At 37.2% G+C, this 27,348-nt stretch overlaps 1 protein-coding gene across 1 annotated transcript in view; it reads right to left on the reverse strand.

The window, feature by feature from the left end:
- Positions 1-27,348, reverse strand: part of nes (lysophosphatidylcholine acyltransferase 3 protein nessy) — a 40,737-nt gene that overhangs the window by 11,476 nt on the left and 1,913 nt on the right. The window contains exons 3-9 of the mRNA XM_083135321.1: positions 25,892-26,014; positions 24,110-24,225; positions 16,013-16,171; positions 12,746-12,880; positions 7,738-7,846; positions 2,095-2,239; positions 730-877 (exon numbers count right to left, since the gene is read on the reverse strand). Coding sequence (XP_082991447.1) covers positions 730-877; positions 2,095-2,239; positions 7,738-7,846; positions 12,746-12,880; positions 16,013-16,171; positions 24,110-24,225; positions 25,892-26,014 — 935 coding nt within the window. The remainder of the gene's footprint in view (positions 1-729; positions 878-2,094; positions 2,240-7,737; positions 7,847-12,745; positions 12,881-16,012; positions 16,172-24,109; positions 24,226-25,891; positions 26,015-27,348) is intronic.

Consider the following 27,348-nt stretch of genomic DNA (forward strand, 5'->3'; position numbering starts at 1 on the left):
TGAGGTTTACGAACACTCCGCCACACTTGCTCACAACGGCAAGGTGATGTTTTCCCTGAACGGCCAGTATGAGGTCAGCCCATTTTTTTTTTTGTCGTCTCGAACCGTATCTGGTTTTTCAAATTTTTCAACTAGTTTTTCCCAGTTGTTTCATTTCTCCTATCACGTAATTTGCACACAGTCTCAGCGAAACATTCTCCGTACTTGTAATGAATTTTAACGATCGTCACTTGCTCCTTCATCATGTAGCACTCCATATTGACTAACCACAAAGTGTTTACTACAACATGTGACCTTGCAGAACATAGCCAACCCCACGGAAAAAAATGTCACACACAATTTAAATCCTCCATTAATTTTGGGACACCCTTCATATATAACCAACCTTATATGGCTGATCAATATACAGTAATAAATAATGATTTAGTTTGTGCTCTCCCTAGATTCCACCCTATGAAAATTGGCCTTCCCACCTCCCTGCACCTACTGTGGTCTTTGTATTATACTTTTAGAGCTCTCCAAGATGTTCATGCTTTCTCATTTCAGTAAAATGTCTTTTGAGGATTTTCGTGGTACAGCCATGGAAGTTCATGGCACACTCGTTGACAATTACTGGTGTACATGAAGAATCAGGCGAAACAATAAATAAAAGTAGGAAAACTATTATTCTGTAAAATATAACGACATGCTGGTAGTTGTAAGGTCTAAAGACAAAAACAATCAACTTACATCTCTCTCCAATTTCATAACCACAAATTCCATGAAAAAGCACATGTAGTATCCTGAGTGAAATCCATGCCACAATGCGAGGAAAAAGAGAGCTGCTGCTTGAGAAATATATCTGTTGCCAAGGAACTTCAAACGTTTGTACACATACCTGAAAATTTAAATTACTTCTCTGAAAAGGCAGGAAATAAGAATATTTTACACAATTCCTTAACAGACAAAATAAGTAAATAAACAGGCAACTACAAATGAAAAGAAATAAGAACAAGGGCATTAGTACTAAGTGACTACTTCATTTAAAGATGAGACACCTTACGTAAAACCAAAAAGAACAATAAGAATTTTGAGAAATAATAAAACGGTGTGTTACCTATGCATGTGACATATGGACATTAAAGGAAAGAAAAAAATAGAATAGCTTCTAATCTTTGAAATGAAAGTTTTGAGAAAGACAGTGAACTGGATATAATGATAAAACAAAGGAATATAGTGACAGAAGTAAAAATTCGAAGGATAGCCTTGATTGGCAATATCAAAAGGATGGAACTGTTCAGAGAATAACAAAATTGGAACAATTTGCAACAAGATTAAGAGAAAAACTAAAAGAAATGGGACGACAATGTACAATATTTACAGAGAATGAAAGTTAAGAAATTGCAGACAACCAGCAGAAGAAAGAGAGCAGTGGCATAATATTGTTGAGTTGGCCGAGACTCGTAAAAGAGTTGTAGCATGGTATAATGAAAGAAAATAATTTATGAAATGCAATAAGCTGCTTTTATGTGCCATTCATATAGTACAATTTAATTAAAATAGCATTACTGACAAACATTCCACAATATACAATACAATTTCATAAAGATAAATTCACTTTTAAGTATCATTAATAAAAAAAAAGTTTACAGTAAATTCAACATGATCAAGAATCGAATTAGTTAAATAAACAAATATGAAACATTTTGCATATCAAAAACCCTGGTAACACTAATATACAACCTATGACCAAATCCTAAGACCCAATTTAGTAAAATGCTCGCTTATCTCCATCTTGGGGACCTCTGTGATCTCTCAATATGCAGAAAAGATAATGGTGTGAGAACTTTTCTTCCCTAGATAAAACTGCAAACATGTTATGTGCGCTTTCCACGGTAAAAGATCATGAATGTAAAGTAGTCCACTCATTAAGACGTCTGGGAAGGGCACATCATAACAGATGTCAACAGTAAAAATGATAAGCTAACAAAAGGAAAGAGAAAAGAAGCCCGAGGATGAAATGTCGCAATGTGCACAAAATCAAAATGTGCATTTATTCTTCACAAGTAACACAAATTTGGTGTTTAATTATACCAGAAGTAGATATATACTTACTCTGCAATCCATGTGTTGGTATTTGTATTAAATGACTGTATTATGTGCCCAAAAGTGGTTGCACCTTCAAACAAGCCAAGTTTGACATTCTCCACACCATTCCATAAAGTCTTTCCTTGTGGGTCTTTCCCATTATACGTTAAACCTGAAAATAGAATCACATATTTCCTTTATACCTGTTAATGACATGATTAAAGAGTCTGTCAGAAGTAGTGATGTAATACTAATAGAGTGGAAACACGATTCTATATTTTTGAGGAACTAATATGAAAGAAACAAAAAAAAACAACTTAAGATGCAAGGAATATGTAAAATCTGGGGAAATTTTACAACATGCTTTATTGCAAACATGAATTTGAATGTACAGGGTGGCACGCGGGAGTGGGAGATTTTGATAATGCCATAATGCACAGTAATAATATATATATATATATATTGTTACATAATTCAGGACATAAAAAGGTACATGTATGCCATTTGCAAAAAACAAAACATAACTCATGTTTTGAAAATAACGTCCTCTAAATGGCATCTCTCCCTGAAGTAATGTTCCTGCATTCGGAAATGGAAGTTTCTGATAACTTTCTGCAGTACGAATACTGTTACGTGTACTCCTTAATACAGATGCACGGGAGAGGATGGTAAATCGGGCATCCCTCCCTGAGGTAACATTCCTGCATTCGGGAATGGGCGAATCTCATAACTTTCTGCAGTACGTTCTCAGTAATAGACCGAATCTCTTCACATACAGCAGCCTTTAGTTCCTCCAGTGTATGAGGACAAGTAGTAAACACACGATCCTTTAAATATCCCCATAAAAAGAAATCACACACTGTTAGATCTGGCGATCTTGCAGGCCAGTTCAAATAGCCGTTCCTGGACATGATATGCCATTTAGAGGATGTTATTTTCAAAAGGTGAGTTATGATTTGTTATTTGCAAATGGCATACATGTACCTTTTTATGTCCTGAATCATGTAACAATATATATATATTATTACTGTGCATTATAGCATTATCAAAATCTCCCACTCCCGTGCGCCACCCTGTATAATGCAGGAAAATTTGAAATCGGGGGTCCAGTGTAGTGACTTTGCAGTGAATGCTGCGAACTTGGAAAATTACTTTTGTTAGTGCACATTACAATCTACAAGAAACAAACTTTCCCTTAGTCTCAAAGGTTCAGCAGTGCAATCAAAAATGATAACTACCGGACTGCTGAATGCTTTTATGGGAGGCCCAGGAACAACTTTTAAGGTAGGTAATTTCAGGCACTAATCCCTCTTTAGATCATCATGCATAAATAGCAGTTTGTCACACACAGTATCTCTTCAATGAGTACTTTGGATCCAACATGCTGATCACATCACTTTCACTGTAGTTGAGATTGTGAGAATGTGTCGAGTACCACTGTCATTTCTCCTCTGAAACTTTCACGGCGTGGTACAACGCACAACTGACAATTTTCTTTCCTTAGTGTTTTTATAAGGGTTGTAGAGATACTGGTAGTTCAGTATCAGAAAATGCTGGCTCAAATTAATTTAATCATCGACACAGGCTGATACTTTTCTGGAGTTTATCCCCACTTCAGCTTACATGTGCAAGAAGCACTCAACAATCGATTCGGTGACAGGTGGATTGGAAAGAAAGGGCCTATTCCATGGCCTCCAAGAAGTGCGGCCCTTACTCCCTTATACTTTTTACTATGGGGACATGTGAAGAACATGGTTTATGCGGAGAAAATTCAAGATGTCAACCATCTAAGGCAAGGAATTATCGCTTCTGTGGCAACCATCACCAAAGACATGCTGGCCAGGACGTGGCAAGAAGTCCATTATCGTTTGGATGTGTGCCGTGCTACAAACTGGGCACACATTGAAATTTACTAAATTGTAAACAAAACTTGATAACATTACCTTCAAAAACATGTACACTACAGTCCCGTTTAACCAAATTTGATGGGACCGATGGTGCTTCTGTTGAACAAAAATTTGGTTAAACCGGAATAAAGGTTTTTGATATACAGTACGTACATTTTATTATGTACAGTATTTTGATATACAGTACATAAGTATTTCAGTATGCAGGCATGCTAAAAATAGATGGGGGTGGAGGAGTGGGTGAGTACAGCCAACGCATCATAACAATGAAGACACAAAAGTGCTTCGTCGGTGCTCCCGCATAAAACATGAGTAACAGCTTTTTTTAGTAATTCGGTTAACCATGAAATTTGATTAATCGGGATTCGGTCAAACGGGACTGTAGTGTAATTACTTTTTCCTGAGTTTGAGTTTATAATAAAATATTGAGCTTCAAAACCCCAGAGTTCTTTTATAGACACCCTATATATTAAATTATATTTCTTAGAATATGGCTGGTTGGTGATACAGTGGAACCCCGATCTTACATTCCCGGATTTTACATTTTCACATATTATACATTTAATCTTGATGTTTATTTTACATTTTAAGTTCTTTTAGCTTGGTTCCGAAGGCGTATAGGGGGTGATGTGGTCAGCACCCCTCGGGAGTTTCCACCAGATACCCATTTTATATGACACTGGGTGGGTGCTGGAGCTGCTTGAACAGGTGGAAAACATAACTGTTCTCCCTCGCCGGGGATTGAACCCGAGTTTCTCGCTTGGTCCCCTGAAAAACATAAAATCGAGGTTCCACTGTAATTAATTTTAGGCACCAACCAGCGTACCCATTGAAGGATATGACAGTGATTATTTCTTCCCAGCTGCCAAATAATCAAAAGCAATGCTGTTTCTGAACTTATGTATTACTTATAAAGGTAATTTTATTGACAACCAATGAATTACGAAAAGATGGGACTTCATTGATATTTTATAATGGAACATTCCCTGAATAATATAATCATGCATCATTCTCCCATATACCCCTTATGATATGCACACCAACTTTGAAAACACATTTCCACACCGAGTACAACACACATAAAGTCTTAAATCAGCATGCATCCTCCATTATAAAAACAATACTATATTTAGCCTTATCTGCATTAAATTAAGGATATAAATACAACACAGCACAAAAATAAAAAGGTCACGAAGTGGGTTCCAAAATTTGGGAATATCTCATGACTGATGAATTGAAACAAAAAAAAAAGGGAAAAATTCACTCTTCATCGTCACAATCAAAAATATACAAAATTCTTGGATTTTACATTTTGCAACATTTACGCAAAATAGAAGTTCTACCATAAAAGCTAAAAGCATTATTCACCTCCCATGAAACCATCCAGCATCCCCAAAAAATAATAAATTTGCTAAATATTATTATTGTGAACACACAAAATATGCACCATCCAGGAAAACGTCAACAACAATATCATCCACTCGAAAAATCTAACTGCATTGAACGAAAAGATTATGAAGTTACCTACCAATTCTTTCCAAATAATATAAACCTCCATTTCCAATTCTAAAAAAAATATGAGAGGGCTAATGATGAAATCTACAAAATATACTTTTAAAGGCTCAAGAGAATTTAGTATTATTATTTCTCTTGTAGCCTACGTTTGTTACAAGCATAAAAACATAAGTTTTTGTTGTGACATTTTAGGAGAACACACACTCCCTTCTTCGTACATACAAGAAAAATTAAGAATTTTATACCTCTTGAGTTGCTGTTTTAAGTTCACTTCATGCACAGATATGCTAATCAAGACTGGACCTGCAGTATAAAGCGAGATCTAAACCACTATGTGCCTCCACCAGGTATCAAACCAGGTTACAGGTCTCTCTAAGCACATTATTGAAAATTACAAAGAAAGAAACCGCAAAACCTGAATGGCAATAAATTCGGCAATCTTTATTTTCCTTGGGCTTTCACCATTAAAAGAAAAATGATTATATGAAAGGATTCTGGTTACAAAAAATATCATTGCCTGCAACACTGCCATGAGATGTAGTGGCTGAGATCAGCAGAGTTCCTGCTGAGTTTTAGGACCATTTTTATCATTTATCCTGATTATTGGGATGAGATATTCCGAATCAATGATAGCCCATTGTGGCATTTAGTTTCATGTGCCGTGTGGCTGTATTTGAATCCTGATTTTTAATGCAGGTTATTCTGATGTTAAATTACAGATTCTTTTATCTTTTGTGTAAGTTTTGAGTTGGCAAATGTTAGTGTTGCATAGTTTTGAGTTTGCAAACATGTTTTACAAGATAATCATAATCAAATTGAATGAAGAGTGACAGACTGGCAGAATTCTACAAATATAATGAAACAATTTACAAACTGAAAAGTATGCAACACTAAAATTTGCCATCTCAAAACTTGCACACAAACATTCTGTAATTTAATATCAGGATAACCAAATAAGATGGGAGTAAATTTATCACTCTGTTGCTGCAACAAATTTGCATGAATTGGCATTTTCCTTCTTTGCAAACTGAAAAAAGTTATCCACATTGCACAGATAGGTTAATCGGTACTGGACCTATAGTTGAAAGTGCAAGTCGAACTATTGTGCAACGTATCTCCACATCAGGGATCAAACCTGGGGCTCCTGGATTACAACGTAATTGTGTTACCACTATGCCACTGGGAAATCTCAATATTCCAAAGAAAAATAATGCATAATTTTTGACATGAAAGCAAATTACAGATGTCACATTTCACCAATACATCTACACTGGATAATACTGATAGCATACCAAATAATCTGACCCATTCAAGCTTCAGAGTATTAACTATAAGGTATGCCCAAATGAAAAGGAGACTACGGTTATATCTAAAGAATATCATATTACAGAATATTTGCATTACATAATATGTGAAGTAGTTAATGTGTAACATGATACCTACACATAATTGCCATTGAAATTGATGCACTGATTGCAGTGCGTAGGAAGGGAGTGGATGGCTTCAGTGTAGAAACTCCTGGGTTGCTTATGGATCCAGTTTTCCACGTTGTTCTGCACATCCTTGTCACAGGTGAATCGTTGACCTTTCAGTGATTGTTTTAAGGAGCCAAAGGTATGGGAGTCACATGGGAAAATATCGGCGCTGTACGGAGGATGTGTGAGGACTTCCCACTGAAATGTTCTCAGCAGGTCGAGGGTTGTCTTGGCCACATGTGGCCTAGCGTTGTCCTGGAGCAGCACTATCCCTTTCGAGAGCTTATCTCTGTGCTTGTTTTTTGATGGCATGTTTAAGCCTCAACGTGTTGCAGTACCGTTCAGAGTTCACTGTTTCAGGATTACAGCTCTCTGCGCTGATCTGGAGGAATCCATAATGCACCCGTCCACGCAAAACAGCTCTCGCCAACTGAGGAAACGGCAGGCTAAGTCATTCGCTACACCTGCAAACTGGGACAGACACCACACCATCTCTCGGCAAACATATTTACCTTCTTCAATTAGATACAATGCTGCTACAGCAAAGGTCTCCTTTTCATTTGGGCATACCTTATATCTATATTGTTATTTGTTATTAACTTAAATACAGTTGAACCTCGATTTTAAGTTTTTCAGGGGACCAAACTGAAAAAAACTTAAAATGCAGGAAAATGTAAAATCAAGGTTCCACTGTGTTACCATTAGTTCAAGCAACGTTTCTAAAAACTACTTCATACACATGTCTGCAATCATGCAATACTGTCCATTCTCACCTGTAGTAATGCATACTCCCTCTGAAAGAAGCCAACATGAAATATACTTGTACATTGCACCCTTTGCCCACAAGCCCAACACTATAAATCGCAGCAAGGCTGGTAGATCCTAAGAAATGAAAGATGAGAACACAAATCATACATTCAGATACATGTCATGACACACACATATTTGTCCCTGCATCATGCCCAGTGCTGTTACCTGATCCTTACCTACGCTTTCATTTTTGGATTAAAATAATAAAAATGCTTTACACACCCAATGACACAAAGCTTGGGAATTTTTGTCGTAAAACATGCAACAAAATTTACTGTCATATAAACAAAACTTTTGAGACCTCCTGTTTCCAATTGCCATCAGTTTTTTATGTCCCTCAACAAGAATTTCTTCACAACATATAAACAGAGTAACGTTCGTGCAACCACAAGACTGCTACAAATAATATATTGACTACGAATCGTGCACAGACTTTATATGTAAAATATAGGAGGAGAGACTATGAAAATACAGTGGAGCATGACTTCACTTATGAAAAGAAACTTTTCTAATTGATGATCTTTGCATGTATGTTTTTAAATAGGCAATATTTTTTGATATGTTCTAGTGCAAGCTGTAGTGTGATGCAAATTATAAGCAATTTTACCGATATACAGGACAATGCTGATAGGCCACCAATTAATGTGACCCTTACATTATGTACATGGTGATACAGTTCATCAATCAATGACAGAATACAACCAGAAAAATAATATTCACATTCAGTTAAACTTGGATATAGCACCACTGGCTACATGTTAATTTGACCACAGTTCTCCTTGCTGAACAAACACCTACATTTTAACTCTCACGTTTATAACCTATACGTAAAAATAAAAGTAAAAAATTACACTAGTTTTCAAAAGAATTGATTGATTGATTTGCTTTATTTTGTGCCACTTTTGGCTAATTTGCAAAGATGGGGATGAGTGATATGATGAAATTGATGAATGGATACTCACAAACATCCATGCCCAGGCCAGGATTCGAACCCGGGACCCCTGGCTTTGTAGCACGATGTGCTAACCACTACGCCACAGGGCCAGAAGTTTTCAAAGATATCCACAAGTAAAAATGTCCTGCAGATATTCAGCATTTTACTCAGTGATAACTCAAATTTTATGCTCAAATCAAAACAGAACCAGTCTCTAATATTTGAAACATAAATTTCAATTTATTTTTGGTTCACACATATCAGGGGATCACAATTTAAGTTCCCCTACTCAGAGCCCTCTGGAGCCTGTTCAAAGGAATGGATTGCACTGAAACTCGTGGAGGCTATGGAGACCAAGGGCAAGCAAATGCTGACCACAAAGAAGAAGTTGCAATTTTCACCACCAGGTGAAAATTTATTGCTGCAATGGATGATATTCTATGTGACATCAGCGACGCAGAGCATGATGGGAAATCTGGCCAAATCCGCACGTGGTTTGGCATCAGTCCGACAAGCCAGAGCAAGCGTGTCGCAAAGCATATGCTGCGTGCATGAAAATGACCCGATGTTTAACATCTTAATTGTATTTTTGTGGATTTTCAAATGAAGTTTCCTCTTCGTGAATTAATGAGTTTCGTGTGTTTGTGTTGTGTGCATTCCATTGTTTATGTATTAATTGTGAGAGAACATCATACCTTCATACAGTTTCTGCGGTGGGTAAGATGGCGTGATTTTTCCAATCCGGGGTGAAATATGAATTGAATTTTAAAGGCAAGTACTGTGTTTATTGATAGCGTTATATGACTTTTATGCTACTCTTTACATGCACATGCTTTACAACGTGTGTGGTAGCTGTACGATCTCTTACAAACAGTGCTCGAAAAATCTTCATCAGAGTTAGGTGCCAGCTCTGAAATTCAGGTGCCAGGAAACCACCTACTGGCAATTGTGCATACTATAAGAAGTTGAGCATCACCGTATTCAAAACATTGCTAAATCATGTGAGAAAGCAGAAAATTAGGGGTTGGGAGACAAAGAGTAAGGAATAGTTACTGATTCTATGAAATGTTCACAACGTTGATAAAAAAATCATAACACCATGATATGAAAAACTCAATATGCTGACCAAGGCAGAAATTTATTTTATTTTAAAACAAACCTTCTACTACTTGGTACAGAGTCTGAAGAAGACCTTGCTAGAAGGTTGAAACGTTACGTTTAATATGTTTTAAAATAAAATAAATTTCTGCCTTGGTCAGCATATTGAGTTTTTTAAAAAAAACATTTTCTAACTTACGCTGTACTGCTATTTGAACTTAGAATCATCAAAATTTCGTACATGCAAACTTAAAAGAACGGCAATATTACAACAAAAGATCACAGTCGCCACGATTTTTCGAGCCCTGCTTATAATGTTCACAAAGAAAAGAAAAGAAAATGAAATGCTGCTTATCAATCAGAGGATGCGTTCACAGTATACGTATATTTGTATATACTTTTCAGCATATCTTCTATGGCTATCTCAATACACATATGAAAAGTGACAATTATACATTACGGCCTTAAAAAATATAGTACACAATTTTGTACTTCGGAACATTTCTATAAATTATCATTTTCACAAGACAAAGTATGTTTTTAATTCACTATTTTAAATTTGTTTTCAATAGGGATGGGACCGATTAATCGGTACTCTATCGGTATCGCACGATATAGGCATATCGGTGTATCGGTAAAATTACCGACTATTTTACCGATCCGATATATCGATAAATATATGATAATTTAGTGCAAAATTCTGCCATTTTGTTGTAATTTTTATTGATAATCTCCATGCCCTACTTTCTAAAAAAGTAAATGTCAAAGTATGCAACTCCTTTTGCACTGCAGTCACCTTGAAGCACACATATATTAAGGAGGTCAATGAACCTTTCAGGTTCTTCAAGGACCATTTCTAATTTTAAATCGGTACTTTATCGGTATCGGCCAAAATTTCATATCAGCCCATCCCTAGTTTTTAATTACCCTCCACCGGGAATCAAATTTTGGATCCTTCGATTACAAGGTGATAGCATTAATCACTGCACTATCGGATAGGTCTGATTGATTCCATGAGAAACATGCTCCATAGTCCTGTCTTTTTTCGTATGTTATGTAGCTTTATACAACATTATTTTGTGGCAAATAGCATCTTTTTAGATACTCCGGTCATTGTTACGAGTCTTAGCAAAATGTGAAATACTACATTTGGCATATAACGGTTATATTTGTACCTTGAATCACTGCCACAAAAGCTGTGATCGCAATACTTAGCAAACGGGTTTCCAACATGCTCCGAAACATTTGCCGGAATAATGGGTGCGGGCATGCTTTCGCACAATGAATTGTGGGGGAAGTTGTTTGCTGAATATCGTCCATTAGCGAACAACATGCCAGGAAATGCTCCATGCGACCATTGGTAACACTCTCTTGTGCTTCCAAAGGGTCATTCACGTTGACAGGGTTAATATAGCACACTGCAGCACACTGGTGGTTGTTACTCCAGTGCCACATTTACACCTTGTGCTGAGTATTTGAACTACTATGGTCTCCATAGCCTCTATACCAAGTATCCGTTGTCTTGAACGGGCTCTAGAGGGCTCTGGGTAGGGCAACTATAATTGTAGCCACCTAGTATTTATATATCCTAAAACAGAAACTTAACATGAATAACTTGATCTACTACACAATTATAACAGTACAACAGTCTCCATTTCATTAACCACAATAGTTAATTTGTACTGAACATGGCCACATGATCGAGAGAACATGCACAGCTATCAACTCATACTTTCAGCAGGCTCAGAAACAATGTATTACAAGAATATAAAAACATCCATACTGAGGTGCATATAATGAAATTATAAATATCTAACATGAGAGATGAGAAAACAATTCTAAGCATCCGTGGCATAGAATAACTTCAAGCTTGCAAGATATATTTCCAAAAATGGTACTACAATTATAATTGAAGGCATTAAATTGGGAGTTAAACCCAAGTGCACAGGATAAGATAAAAAGTGATATTTCACACCATGCGTTGTCAACATCATAAAAACAACTAAGACAAAATCCAAACTTGTACATTTGTTTATTCATAATTGGGAGAAGAGAGACGTGGTAGAAGATCAATACAGATAAACTAGTACTCACTTCATCCACGAAACTGTTTTTTTTCGTCTTCTTTGTTCTATTAGTTTCAGTAATTTAATAGAAAGAAGAAAATAATAAAGTGAGTACTAGTTTCTCCGTATTTACATTTGTTTAGTTGATAGTCCTAATTCACGGATTGGCATCAATTCATTTTCAGCAACATAACAACTGCTTCACACATCAGATTACATTTGCCTTTTATTTCTCAGAATCACCTGCATCTTCGAGGTTATTTCCTTTCAGGTCAAGGAAGTATTTTTTGTAATTTTAGATATTTTACAGTGCACATACTTAGTCAATCGTCCTACTTTGTCAATTCAAACTTCAGAAAGTGTCTCGTCAGTCAATAAACTCTAAATTTCGTGTTTAAGAATATATTTTGCAGTTCATTTTGCATCATTTCGTGACAAAACAGAGGAAAATGTACCTCACATCTATCAGAAACATGAAAAATGAACATTACAGCACGTCAAAAACAAAATATGCATGCCTCTATCCACAAATAATATTCTTACCTCCTCACACTATTTAACAAGTAATGATCTCACACTATTTAACGAGTAATGATCATTCTCATTTTTTATTGATGGCCCTCATATTTATAAAGAAAATCATTTTTCAGATGATGTGCCATCAGGATATATTTCAAATGAAAGCGTGCACGTCAAATATTACTGACCTAATGATTGTATGACACCTCAGTATTAAAAAAGATTGAACAATAACAACATAAAAGTAACATGTAAGAGAGACTGTAAGACACACATTCAGGACAATTAACAATAAACATGCAGACAAATAGAATACCTGTTAGTGATCTTGTGCTAAATGAAATTTAAACTTACCTTATACTCCTCAGATAACAAGTAACTGTCAGGGAAAAGCTGTACTCCAACTTGAAACAGAGCAAGGTAGAAACAGCCTAAAAGAAAACGCCACAATCCAACACTAATGCAATCTGGTACATCGGTAATGGCTTCCTGTTGAAAGATATTTAGATAAATACACTTAGTACAAAGGAACAAAAATATATAATTAACAAAAGGTTCTCACTGTGACTGGAGATATGTGAAAAGTGTTGAAATACAAGATTAATTTTCATTATTCCGCATCATTCTCGCTTGGCTTGTGAGAGGTATTGGGATCGTTACCGAGCATCTCCACTACGTATCATTCTTACGAATGAGGGATCGAACCAACCACTCCTAATTTAGTTATTTGGGTGATGTAGCTCACTGATCATTCATCCTTGCGTATGGAGCAACTCTCTGCTCATGGTGAGCTTGATGGTAAAGAGCAAGAGGTACTACTGAAACAAGTTATACTACAAAACAACTAGAAAATAATTGAAATGGCAAATAGTCAACACATGGATTTCAAAACCTTCGGACCTGAATAATACATGGTGAGGTTAGGATAATTACGTGAAGTCTGAAGCCCAAATCAAAGATCGAAGTGTAAGCCTGTACTGACTTTCTCCAGGGTTCTGCTAGCTTGTCAGCCTAAATCAGGCAGACTCAACCTCGACGAAACACAACCAAAAGAGTCCTCTTGACTGTATCAAGTCAATTCAAAGTCTCGCTACTACTCAATTGCTCTGCAGTGGAGACTTCCTGCGTGCCGATTCGTCAAGTCTCAGGCTTCCTATTCCGTTGGCAAATTACTCTCTGTTTACCTGTTGTTACACCAACACTTCAGGAAGCCTGCTACTTGATCTTGCATAATAGAAATACCTAAGAGGAGCAACAGCTGGTAAAAACAAATGAATGACCCTTGGTCAGATTGAAGCTTTTTAGAAAATGTACAGGCTTACGCTTCATTATTATTCCTATTATATCATCTGTCACGTGCCAGTTCTGACGACACAATGAGAAATGCAAGGAAGAAATGTTTCCCGAGAGCAACAATAGATGGCAGCGCACCATATAAAGAGGAGCAGAGTTAATTGTAGAAACTAGGAGCGGAGAAGAGTGATTATATATATTATAGTAAATGCAAAATACATAAAGGAAGAGTATAAAAATTATAGGAGTGAATAAAATGAATAAATAGCCAATTAAGATAATTAGGAATATGCTCATATATGAAACGATTAGGAAAGTTAATAAGCGAGCAAATGAATTCAGAAATGTATCCGTTTTGATCCTTGTGATCAAAATCTTGATTTAATACCTGTGACGAGGAGAAAGTCGTCAGCTTTTTTTGTTGTCCATGCCTCGGTGGCGCTGTGCCCAATTAGATGCCCCGAAGCACTTACGGCTGCGCTCATTTATTAGAGGCACTGGGCCATAGGCAGCTCTTGCTGTTAGCGATCCTGGGCTATTCCCTTTAGTTGTTACATACGAGGTGGCCCCTAATCTTTCTATAAGCATAGCTTGTGGTGCTGTATAATGCTAAAGAAGCGGGGAAAGTGAGGAGGAAAGAGAGTAAAGGAATATATATTGAAAAAAAAGAAGACTTTTCTTAAATCAAAGAAAATAAAGAAGAAGAAGCCTTTTACTTAATCAGAGAAATAAAAGAAGCCTTATCCCAAACTAGTAGAAGAAAAGAAGAAGCCTTTTCCCAAATAAAAAGGAAGAAAAGAAGAAGAAGCCTTTTCCCAAATAAAAAGGAAGAAAAGAAGAAGAAGAAGCCTTTTCCCAAATAAAAAGGAAGAAAAGAAGAAGAAGCCTTTTCTCAAACTAGGAGAAGAAAAGAAGCAGAAGCCTTTCTTATTGGAAGAATAATTCATCTCTTTTGAAGAAAATGATTTCCTTTCAATGATACATATATATACACTATCTACCAAAAAGTAATTGGGCACCTATGATGGTGGTTAATTTTAGTATCTAATTTGAATCACTTAGTATCATTTAGTGGGACCACTGGTGGTTGTTCGTGGCACAATGAACTTGCAGGCATACTGTACAATACTAGACAATGAAATGCTTCCAACCTTGTGGTGTTTTTACGGAATGGACCCCTGTTACTTCCAGGATGACAATGTTAGGTGACATGTTTCGGAGGCTACTATGCAGTGGTATGCCGACAACAATGTTCACCGATTGGTCTGGCTTGCACAGAGTCCTCATTTCAATCCCATAGAACACCTTTGGGAGGCATTGGACTGGTGGGTGAGGTCTCGGGAGATGCGGCCAAATTCCATTGTTCAACTGAGTGACATCTTGCAAGAGGAATGGCGACACATTCCAATGGACATCCTCCACAAACTAGTCGAGAGCATGCCTGACAGAGTGGCTGCTGTTATAGCAGCAAGAGGTGTCTCCACGAGGTTCTAACAGGGTTCGCACCACCAGACAACCATTTTGTACACATGCCCAATTACTTTTTGGTAGATAGTGTATATATATTATGTACATACAAGCTTCGCTATATATTTTTCTCTGTATTGTGTACAGTTTTCTGAATATAGATCTGCATTAACTATATCCCTTTGGCTATAGAATGCTTTCTTATTTGGAATTCTCGAATAAAGAACTATCCCCCGAGATTAAGAATATTTCTATAGCCGTGGTAAATAACATTTATGTACCATTACACGAAGGGGGCGTAGCATGTGGCACCCATAACTTGGGGCCTTACCTTACCCACGAACGAGATGTAGCACACCAGCATGAAAGTAATCTGCATTAAGAACACTTTCAGTAAAAGTTCAGTTTCTAAGTCCACTCTGCACTCAGATATGCTAATCCAGGACTGGATCTACAGTTTAAAAAATACCAATATCAGTGTGTGCAAAGAATTCCGTTCTAATTATATGCATCAATTTACCAAGAGTTTTTCTTGAAATATTAAAGAATTATGTCAGAATTTAAAATGCCTAATCACAAAATTTAGATTTTCACAACACTGGAGCAAATAAGGGAAACTTTAAATTTTGCCTAATGTTCAGGATAACCAAACTTAGCAAGTGTAGTTTGGTATATTTACAGACCCCGTGAAAGATCGAAGTGCCAGGAAATTATTTGTTAATATATTCCAACCGATACAGTCCGATACCACTGGCATCAGTTCATACCAATACATCTTTCAATTAAAGCACAAATTAAAGCTAAAATAACAGACTCCATTTCAAGAAAATAAAGAAAAAAACACTGAAATAAGATGCTCACCTGCTTTGCATATTCTCCATTTACAAGATTTAGATACCGTTTCATAGGAAACTGGGGTCCCACAAGAAAGCTAGATGGAAAAAAAGCATGGCCTCCGATTTCTAACAATGAAGGTATTCCTTTCAGTGCATTAATTTTTTGGTAGGCAGACAGCGAAGACTGCAGGAGAGAAAAAGTACATCAGATTCAACTTTATTTTGATAATACTTATGTAGTAAAGAGTATAGTTAATATGAAAAATATTAATGGTTCAGTTCCAGAAATAAATTCAGATTAATTTCACATTAAAATAAAGGATATCATTTTAAAGAGGCCATGTATCTAATGGAAAATTGCCTGTAAATACAGTGGAACACTGATTATATGTTCCTAAATATTTTCTTTTTTTACTTTCTGGTGTCCACAAAATTTTCTTGGCTTTTACAGTTATAAATTTTCTAGAGCCTCAGTGTCCTGAATCGACATCTTACTGTATATACTAGGTATTAGCGATGTGACATTAATAGGTACTCTATGGGTATCGACAGACATAGGAATTATCTGTAATTTTACCGATCCAATATATCTATACATATTTTACAATGTACTGCAATATTCTGCATCTTGTTATAATTTTTATGGACATAAACAGATAATCTCCATTCCATACTTTTTAAAATAAATACCTATATATGCAGCTTCTTTTGCATTGCAAAAGCTTGGTTCATCTGGCAACAGATATTCAAGTATGTTTTGCTTAAAATTGCATCGTAAGTATGAAAATTATGGTGAAAATAGGGGTAACAATAGTTAAAAAATTGGATTTTTAAGCCCGATTTTTTCAATGAAGGGGTTAACATAAGGTTTCAATACTTGACTTACCAGAAATTGAAATTACAAGTTATGACAATTGAAAATCTGCGAAATCTCATTGCAAAAGGTTTGATTTATTAGGTACCCACGACCTGTTGGTATTGTCAGCTCCAAAACTGAGCTTCCCAAAACATTTTTTTAAATGTAGCAGTACATGCAGCTTTAGATAGGCAGTGGCATGCCCAGGAATTTCGAAAGGGTGGGGTGGGGGGTTACATATACTTTTTTAGTATACAGCCCTGTTTTTGCCACATTATCCTGCCTTTGATGTTCTTCTTGTTTGTTCCTTTTTTTAATCAAGAAAAGAGATTCGGTGAAGTAGATGTGAGTTCATAATTGGGAAAAGAGAGACACGGTAGTATATAAATACAGAGAAACTAGTACTCACTTTCATCTGCAAAGCTGGTGTTTTTTTTTTCTTCTTTTTCCAGAGGTCACTGCCACCATCCTCGTTGGAACTTGATGTACTGTTGCTTCGCGTTTGTCTTTTGTTTGTAGTTCTCTGGCTGCCACTAGGTGCGGTGTTGTTAACTGTGCATCTCGGTCTGTGTCGTCTGCTATTTCCGGGCGATAACTGTTGTAGTAGGGGAATCCAAGAGTGGTGCACTTGCCTGCTATTGATGTTTAGCTTGTGCGGGAAATGCTTATGGCATGCGTTTTCTTGATTTTGGTGTCTACGAGCGCGTGGGCAGTGAGTGTGTTTGATTTGAACCTTTTGAATTTTATGGCTATTGTATTTGGTATGTTTAGCAAGACCAGTAGTGGGTTGGGCTTTTTTCGCATCTGCTAGGTGCTGTTGGATTCTTTCATTGACAGATCTGATAGACCTGCCGATGTAATGAGCCTTGCATTCATACTCTGCATCGTATACACCTGGGTTATGAAGGGAGGAGAGGAAGTACCGTTTGTGTTTGTTCATTTTATCAGCTATTTTGGAATTGGGTTTGTGCGCTACTTTGATGCCATATGGGAGAAGGGCTTTGGATAAGCGGTTGGAGGTGGTGGGATGGTAGGGGAAGGCAAACCATTTATATTGGCTGCTGGAGGTTGATTGTGGCTGGGTTGCTTGCGGATGGGTTGATTGTGCTTGGTTAGGGTGTCTGACCTGTATTTCTGCTGTACTGCACCAAGTGGAAAGTTGTGCTTCAGTGTAGCCATGTTTCAGGGCTATTTCGGTGATGGTGGCCATCTCCTCTCGTAGATCCTCTTCTCTGCAACAGTAGGAGAAGGCTCTTGTGGAGTATCTCTTTTTCAGCCAGGTACATGACGATGTTGGCTAAAGGAGCCGATAGTGGATTGCCCATCGCAAGACCCTCGGATTGATTGTAGAATTTATCCTCAAACTGAAAGTAGTTGTGTTTTAGACAAACTTGTAATAGCCTGGTTATCTCTTGCACCTCTAGAGCAGGGATTGTGTTTGTTGTCAAACATCTTTCAACTGAACGCAGCGCTAGGTCCAAGGGGATTGAACTGTATATATCTACTATGTCAATGCTGGCTAATTTTGCACTGTCAGCTTGCAGTATTAAGTCACTAGATTTTTAGCATCGGCACTGTTGAGGAACATATATGTTAGTTTGTGGTTGAATTGGGATATTTTGTTTCTTAGCCAGTTTGTTAGGTGGACTGTGGGGTAATTGAAGCCAGCTATTATAAGGTGCATGGGGATTCCATGTTTATGAGTTTTGGAAATGCCATAGGCAATGGCAGGTGAAGGGTTGAAAAGGAATTTGTGGTCTTGTTCACTGAGTATTACACTCGATTTCACAGCATAATTCACAATTCTATTGTACCTGTCTGTGGGGTCCTTTTTGATGACACTGTAGGAGTCACTGTTCAGTTTGTCTATTACTTTCGTAGAGTAATCACCCTTGTGCATGATTACAAACTGGTTCGTTTTGTCAGATTTTAGACACCAAACTTCATTGGCGTTCAGCCATTTGCCAAACTCGGAGAGGACAGATGAGATTTCTTGGTGCACTGGATTAGGTTTCCTGGTTTCACTGTTGGTCATCACTTTTTGAAAAATTCCGGCTGCTGACATTCTGATGTTTTCTGAATCTTGGGGTTTGGGGGCAAAACAAGCTGTTTTTTTCTGCTGCACATATGAGGTCGAGGGTGGGGGGCTTACTGTTTTGAACGTTAAACTTACAGGGTGACAATTAATGAACTATATGAAATAAAACAGTCATAATTTCTGAACGGTTCGCGTGATGACGTCCAAACTGTGTGGTTGGCCACAGGGTATGATGGGAATTCGTATGCGCATGCGCACGCAACATGTTGATGTCGGCCATTTGCAAGTGAAAATGTCACGGTACAGCATGCAGGAGTGTATATCGGTGCGATATTCCTTGATGGCACGGTGACTACTGCATGATACGTGAGGTTCTTGAAAAATGATTTCATACCCATTATCCAAAGTGACCCTGATTTCGACAAGATGTGGTTCATGCAAGATGGAGCTTGACCCCATCGGACCATGAGTGTGTTTGACGTCCTGGAGGAGTATTTTGGGGACCGCATTCTGGCTCTGGGATACCCACAGGTCACTGGAAGGGGACTCGCTTGGCTGCCATATTCCCCGGATCTGAACACCTGTGACTCATTTTTGTGGGGCTATGTTAAGGACAAGGTGTACAGAAATAACCCCAAAACTATTGCCGAGCTGAAAACTGCCATTCAGGAGGTCATCGACAGCATCGATGTTTCGACACTTCAGCAGGTCATGCAGAATTTTGCTGTTCGTCTACGCCACGCCATCGCCAGAGATGGCAGACATATCGAACATGTCATAACCTAAATCCGAATGTCTGTAGTACCGTTTACATGATGTGCAATACAGCTTGTGTACTACGTGGTTTGTCACTAATTTCCAATTTATTTCATATACTTCATTAATTGTCACCGTAGGCAAGGAGTTCTTTGAATTTGTTTGGGATCGAGAGATGACAGATTTATGATGTTTTTCCTTGTCTGCGATCTGGGTTGATCGTTTTCTCACTAGGCCATGTTCCTCCCAGGTGGTGGTTTGTTGCGGAGAGACCTCGTTTTTTGGTTTTCAAAGATTTGCAGCATGTATTTGATGTTATCCTTTGCATGTTCCCACCTAGCAGGTGGTAGCGTGGTTCCCAGTTTATTTTTTTGTTGTTCGCATGCGTGAGACAGTTGGCGAATTTCAGCATGTTTGTCAGAAATGACAGCTGATAGCGCACGTTTTTGTGAATTATGAATGACGTTCTTCATTCTGTAACTGCTATTTTGCACTTTCCACTGGATGAACTTGGGAAAAACATCGCACCGTTTGCACGCTTTCAAGAATTTTACGTCCAATCGACACACAAGTAACTTACGTTTGTTCTGTTCGTATTCCTGCAATTCCTTCACACGCAAATGTTCTGTATTCATAATTGGGAAAAAGAGAGACCCGGTAGTATATAAATATGGAGAAACTAATACTCACTTTTATCTGCGAAGCAGTTTTTTCTGTTTCGATTAATTTCAGTAGCCACTGCCACCATCCTCGTTGGAACTTGCTGTACTTGCTGACAACAAACAGAATCCCTGCTCCAGAGGTACAAGAGATAACCAGGCTATTACAAGTTTGTCTAAAACACAACTACTTTCAGTTTGAGGATAAATTCTACAATCAATCCGAGGGTCTTGCGATGGGCAATCCACTATCAGCTCCTTTAGCCAACATCGTCATGCCCCTGGCTTGAAAAGAGATACTCCACACTCCAGAACTACAATACATCCGATATGGAAGATACGCGGACAACACAATAGTCGTATACAAAAAGACAGAACAACTCAACCTTCTAGTGAACAAGCTAAATAGCATCCACCCCAGGTTCAACTTCACCATAGAACAAGAAAAATATGGTAAAATCAACTTCCTGGACATCACCATCAGCCGTGCACTTAACAAATTCACAACCACTGTCTACAGAAAACCGGATGCAGGCAACCAGTACATACATGCTCTCTCTAGCCATCCCCCCAAGCAAAAAGCCAGTGTGTGGCTGAACTTTATCGAAGAGCCTTCTCCTACTGTTGCAGAGAAGAGGATCTACGAGTGGAGATAGCCACCATCACTGAAATAGCCCTGAAACATGGCTACACTGAAGCACAACTTTCCACTTGGTGCAGTACAGCAGAAATACAGGTCAGGCACCCTAACCAACCAATCCGCAAGCAACCCAGCCACAATCAACATCCAGCGGCCAATATAAATGGTTTGCCTTCCCCTACCATCCCACCACCTCCAACCGCTTATCAAAAGCCCTTCTCCCATATAGCATCAAAGTAGCGCACAAACCCAATTCCAAAATAGCTGATAAAATGAACAAACACAAATGGTACTTTCTCTCCTCCCTTCATAACCCAGGTGTATACGATGCAGAGTATGAATGCAAGGCTCATTACATCGACAGGTCCATCAGATCTGTCAATGAAAGAATCCAACAGCACCTAGCAGATGCGAAAAAAACCCAACCCACTACTGGTCTTGCTAAACATATCAAATACAATAGCCATAAAATTCAAAAGGTTCAAGTCAAACACACTGCCCACATGCTCGTAGACATTAAAATCAAGGAAACGTACGCCATAATGCACTTCCCGCACGAGCTAAACATCGATAGCGGGCAAGCACACCACTCTTGGATTCCCCTACTACAACAGTTATCGCCCGGAAATAGGAGAAGACACAGATCGAGATGCACAGTTAACAACACCACACCTAGTGGCAGCCAGAGAAGTACAAACAAAAGATGCACGCCAAGCAACAGTACAGCAAGTTCCAACGAGGATGGTGGCAGTGGCCACTGAAATTAATCGAAAAAGAAAAAAAAACAGCTTCGTGGATAAAAGTGAGTACTAGTTTCTCCGTATTTAGATGTGAGTCATGCACAGCAGAAGATTCAGAGACATGTTTTGATAAGATGTGAGGCAAGCCTGGAATTGATCTGTGCATGGACAATCTCTGCTGTCATTCTTTCTTTGCCTAATGTGCCGAGAGTAGTGACTTGTGAATGTTTGTTATCTGGAACTGGATATGGAGTGTTCTGTAGAATTTTTAACTAGACAGGACTATCATAAATACTTTGGTAAGGTTGCCAAAGACCTAAAAAATCTTAATGAACTCGGTAAAAATGATAAAACACTTCTTAGGTCAAGACTACAGGTGGATGGCTTAGAGACAATATGCAAATACCATTGAAAATAGTTTTTTATATGGTAAAGTATGTTGTGATCTTCAGAAGTACCACTTACAAAAAAAGGTTAAGTAAGGGAATTTTTAAAATCAATTTGCATCATATGGTAAGGCAAAAAGTGTCAAGTAAGCCTTATACCAGTTAAATCAACATGCCTGACATGTTGGAGTAAAATTTTCATATCTGGAGAAAGTGACTCACTTAAATGCCAGGATGGAAATGATGTCTTTATGCCAACACAAGAAAAACGAAAGGAAATGCATGAAGTCTATTCTGTTTTTGATGTATCTGCTGTTTCAAAACTAAGGAGGTTGATTGCAGAAAAACTAAAGTGATCTTGCTCGAAAAACTAATCACATCATACGATGAGTGCAAAGGGAACTGGAAAGTTGCTTTTCACAAAGTATTAGAACTGAAGAAAAGGAAAGCAAGTGTGACAATCCTTTGCATGGCCAGTACAATAATATAATGGAAATAATAAGAAGAAAAATGTAAATGAGCAAAAAACTAATGTTGAAAAGGCCAGAATCATCAGTTTGATTGCTACCACTTGGTCAAGGAAGAACATATGTGATGAACTGAAAGTTTCTGATAATTTACTTAGGAACTTAGTGAAAGAACAAAGAATTCTGCCTGATTTAAAGATAATGAATACGAAACTGGAGCTGACAACACCAACTGGTCATGGGTATTTAATAAATCAAACCTTTTGCAATGAGATTTTCGCAGATTTTCAATTGTCATACCTTGTAATTTCAATTTCTGGTAAGTCAAGTATATAAACCTTATGCTACTATATTTTCTGACGCTTTATTTAACCAAAATTTAAAAAATAAAACACTTCATTATTCTAAGTATGGGATGTAGCTTAACCTTACTTTGCAACATCAGAAATTAGGTGACTTACATTACCTCATATTGACCAAAACGAGTTGAATCTAAAAGTTGACAGTTTTACTGTGAGTTAGGTTCATGCAGGGCTTCCTTTGTGCCAAATTTCAGATTTTTTCAAGTGGACCAATCTGAGAATTTAACCCCGAAAACTGTAATCTGAGAATTTAACCCCGAAAACTGTTAAAATTCAATGAATAGTCATGTTTCAGCCCATGCTGTAAAAAAGGATTGTATTTCTAAGCACTGCAGGCAGGTCTACACATGGAAAAAAATCAAGCCTTAGACTAAACCCCTTCGTTGAAAAAATTGGGCTTAAAAATCCAATTTTGTAACTATTGTTACCCCAATTTCCACCATAATTTTCGCACTTACGATGCAAATTTAAGCAAAACATACTTGAATATCATAGGAAGTATACTTCATTAGCTACAAAATGAATTTTGTGTCAGGTCTCTAGTTCGAATGGTTTTTGAGATATTAAGGTTTCCGAAAAGTGCTACATTAGCAAAAAAAAAAAAAAGCCATGCGCCATGTTGGAAAAATGGCTGCCCCAGGAGAACAAAAGTAAATAAATGTTTTTGAACATTGGTTTCGATATCTAGAAACATGTACAAACGCATGTACTAAAAATGATTTTTTCCTAAAATTGTCCTGCAACTAATTATTTTAAAATTGGTTCATTTGGCATGGAATGACCCAAAGGTCAACGAACCATTTGGAATTTTATAACAGATCTGTCGAATATCGGTTACCGGTATTGGTCAAAATTTCATATCAGCCCATCATTAGTACAGTGGAACCCCGATTTTACGTTCCTCAATTTTACATTTTCCCTCATTATATGGTCCAAACATAGCAAATTGTTAAGAAATTTTCCTCGGTCTTACATTTTCCTGCATTTTAAGTTTTTTTCAGTTTGGTCCACTGAAAAATGTAAAATCGAGGTTCCACTGTATGTATCAAGATAACAATTTCGATGTTGCAATATTCAACATTTAAACTTCAGCACAGACCTAAATTTCTTTGAATACAATTATGGTACAGACTATTATGTGTTACTTAAAATACCATTTGACATCCTCAAAATATTTAGAAAAACTTATGTACATCTTTTGGTACCAAACACACTTACTTCATTCTTTGTCCCATCATACACATCAAAAGCAAGTCCAATTAAACGAAGTGTCACTACACACTGTGGCATACTCCATGTGATGTCATAGTGCTCTGTGCTAGTCATGTAATATCCTGCAAGAAATATGAAAAATTGTAAACAATTTGCGAGTTTTTATGGATTCTATAAATACCAGAGAAAACTAAAATTCATAATAAAGGATGGTAAATACAGCAAAATCATCACAGATATGGCAGAAAAACAAAGCATCTGGGAATCTAATCAAGCATGCCATCTTGGAATCATTTAAAATGCTTTAATTCATATAAATTCTTTATCAATATTTTGTAGCAAAAGTGGATTTTGTGATTACCGCTAATTATGCTAATAACTAAGACAAAATCCTAACATGGTTGGTATATTGTATCAATAATGCTCTCTCAATTATATTTTCACTTGGCCCCCAATTTTAATATTAATCTTAATATATGAATATACATTGGTGGCCGCGGTGGGTCAGTCGGTAATGCGTCTGACTACCATGTTAAAGGTTCCGGGTTCGATCCCCGGCCGGTTCAAATCCGGGAACTTTTCTAACGATGGAAGCGGCTCCGGCGCACACCCAGCGTCGCATAACATGGGTACCTGGGGGAAACCCTGGGGGGTAAAGGCGGTCAGGGGTGTGATGCTGATCACATCACCCCCACTCACGACCGGATCAAAATAGTGTGGGCGTTACACCCACACCCCCTATACGCCTTCATGGCGTGGTGCTAAGCACAGGGGAGCACTTTACCTTTTTTTTATTTTTATGAATATACATTACTAAAATCATTTATATATTTTACATCAATTCAATAACAAAAAATTATGCAAAATTAAAAATAAATATGGCCCAACTACCAATTGCTGGATGCTAGCCTCATCACCACACATGTACCTGTTCTATATCATATGAATTTGATACATATCTAAATACACATCAATTACACAGTGTGCATTTCTTAAAGAATGAATTTTTCTGTTTTATGCATGTGTTCACACCACATGGCTCTACATCCATGACTGTGGCCTCAGATGGGGACAAGTCCTGTCATCTTGAAAACATATATTGTTTCCTTATTTGCAGGTGTATTCAGTTATGTATTGCAGAATTAAATCTGGTTCCATTTACATATTCTGCCATTTTTACTTTTAATGTGAGTAGGCAAGGCAAGCTAGGGATGATTGTATAAACTAGTTGACCTTAAATTATCCACAAAAATTCACCAAATTCAGGCATTATGTCCTATAAAAAAATGGGACCAAGATTAAGTTCCTGGAATTTTCTAATCAACAAATCTAAACTTGGGTTTAACTGTTGTATTACTAAATATTTGTGATAAATAAGACATGTTGGAAGCATGCATTTAAGGCAAAATCCTAAGAGGGCAGAAAATTAGTTCACAAATCCTGTTTCAAAATCCTCACGAACAAAGAAAAAAAATTATTTGCTTTTCTGAAATGGGTGGTAATTATTATTATAAATATTTGTTGTTATTCTTTATTGTGAAGGATTACATCTTTATGGATCACTGATCCAATCCAATCTCTAGCCAGCAATATTAATAAAACCAGTCCTTGGTATATTTTGCATTCTCCTTTTTGATACACATTTCTTGCTTTCACCAATATGCATATTCCACAACCTTCAAGTATGAACTCACATTAATTTGAAAACTTGTCCATATTTTCCTCGTCCTCACTTACACCTTGCAAAACCATCCAACATACAGAAGAATACTGATAAATCAAACTTACCGAAAAGAAGATGGCCCATCGTAAATATGAATGTTATAAGCACAGAGGGCACATTGCCACCCATTACTGACAGGTTACAGAACATCAAAAAAACAGTTGTAACTGTATGCATTATGTCCCATCCTTAAAAGAAAACCAATCATAATTATTATTAGGAGCACATTTGGAGTGAATGTATCTAATAAACTTATACATAAATGTGTGCTGATTGATACATTGACATTGATCTGAATACTTTAGTTACATATATATTTAAAATGACAAATGACAGAACACACACACTAATATGACAAGCAGTCTTATGGATTTCTCAATACCGGTACTGTAAGTCTTAAGCATAACAGTCTGTTATAGAGAAAACACATTTTACAGGAGAAAGTACTTACGGAACTGAGTTTCTGTAGACTTTTGAAAGGTCGTGGAAGTGTTTTCTCCCTTCGATCAATTTATTCGACCGGTAAAACATGTATTTTTCAACATTAATGTCTCTGAAATGCACAAAAGCTCTTGCCTCCATTACCTTCGACTACGTGAACTAAATGTTCCGTGTGTTCCCCCGGTCAGCGTTTCCAACGATGCCATTGTTTTCCCAGAACATGACAATTTTAGCTATGTTTGCCTAACCTAACAGAATCTAACCTTGCCGTGAATGGTTCGTGGGCTAATCGAATGGTTTGTGGAGCTATCCGTGTACGGTTCGTGGGGTTTTGGAACCCGTACAAAAAAAAAAAAAAATCTGTAACATGAAAGTAGGAATTTTTCGGTTAAGATGGTTTGAAACACTGCATACCCACAGATGATAGACAACGCTAGTCAAGATTTGCCCGCCATATTGCATGTAACAGAAGCGAAAAAGCAACGAATAATAAATGCTCGTAATGTGAAAAATTACAATTATTTCAGTGAAAAAAGCAAAATCTCACCTTAAATAATATTTCGCAATGCATAATAGGTAAGTACGAATGTAAAAAAGATGAAATGGATGAGTGAAATGTGTTTTCCCTATAACAGAGTGGTACCCTTTATTAATTGTCAGTCGCCAATGAGAAAAATAATAAAAAATGGAAGTACCACATTACATTTTCCCACATTGGACAGTTAATCTTTAACACCATTAACCCTTGTTTCCATGCTAACCAAAAACTCAATATGCTGACCAAGGCAGTATTTATTTTATTTTATTGAGTTCTTAGTTAATCTTTGTACTGGTAAAGCAAAATATTATAAAATTTCCCTAGTTTTTTAAGATTTTGGTAACAGTATCCTATCCACTGAACAGATTTATTCATTTTTACAGAAGAAACTACTTACCGAAATGAGTTTCTGTAGCATTTTGAAGGTTTGTGGAGGTGTTTTCTTTCATCGTTGAATCTGTTTGACCGGGAATGCATGTATTTTTGAAGATAAGTATCTCTCCGATGCCCAATTGCCATTGTTTCCTCTAAATGAACCAGATG

The sequence above is a fragment of the Lepisma saccharinum genome, chromosome 14 (genome assembly GCF_977018435.1).
Source record: "Lepisma saccharinum chromosome 14, izLepSacc3.1, whole genome shotgun sequence".
Taxonomy (NCBI): Eukaryota; Metazoa; Arthropoda; class Insecta; order Zygentoma; family Lepismatidae; genus Lepisma; species Lepisma saccharinum.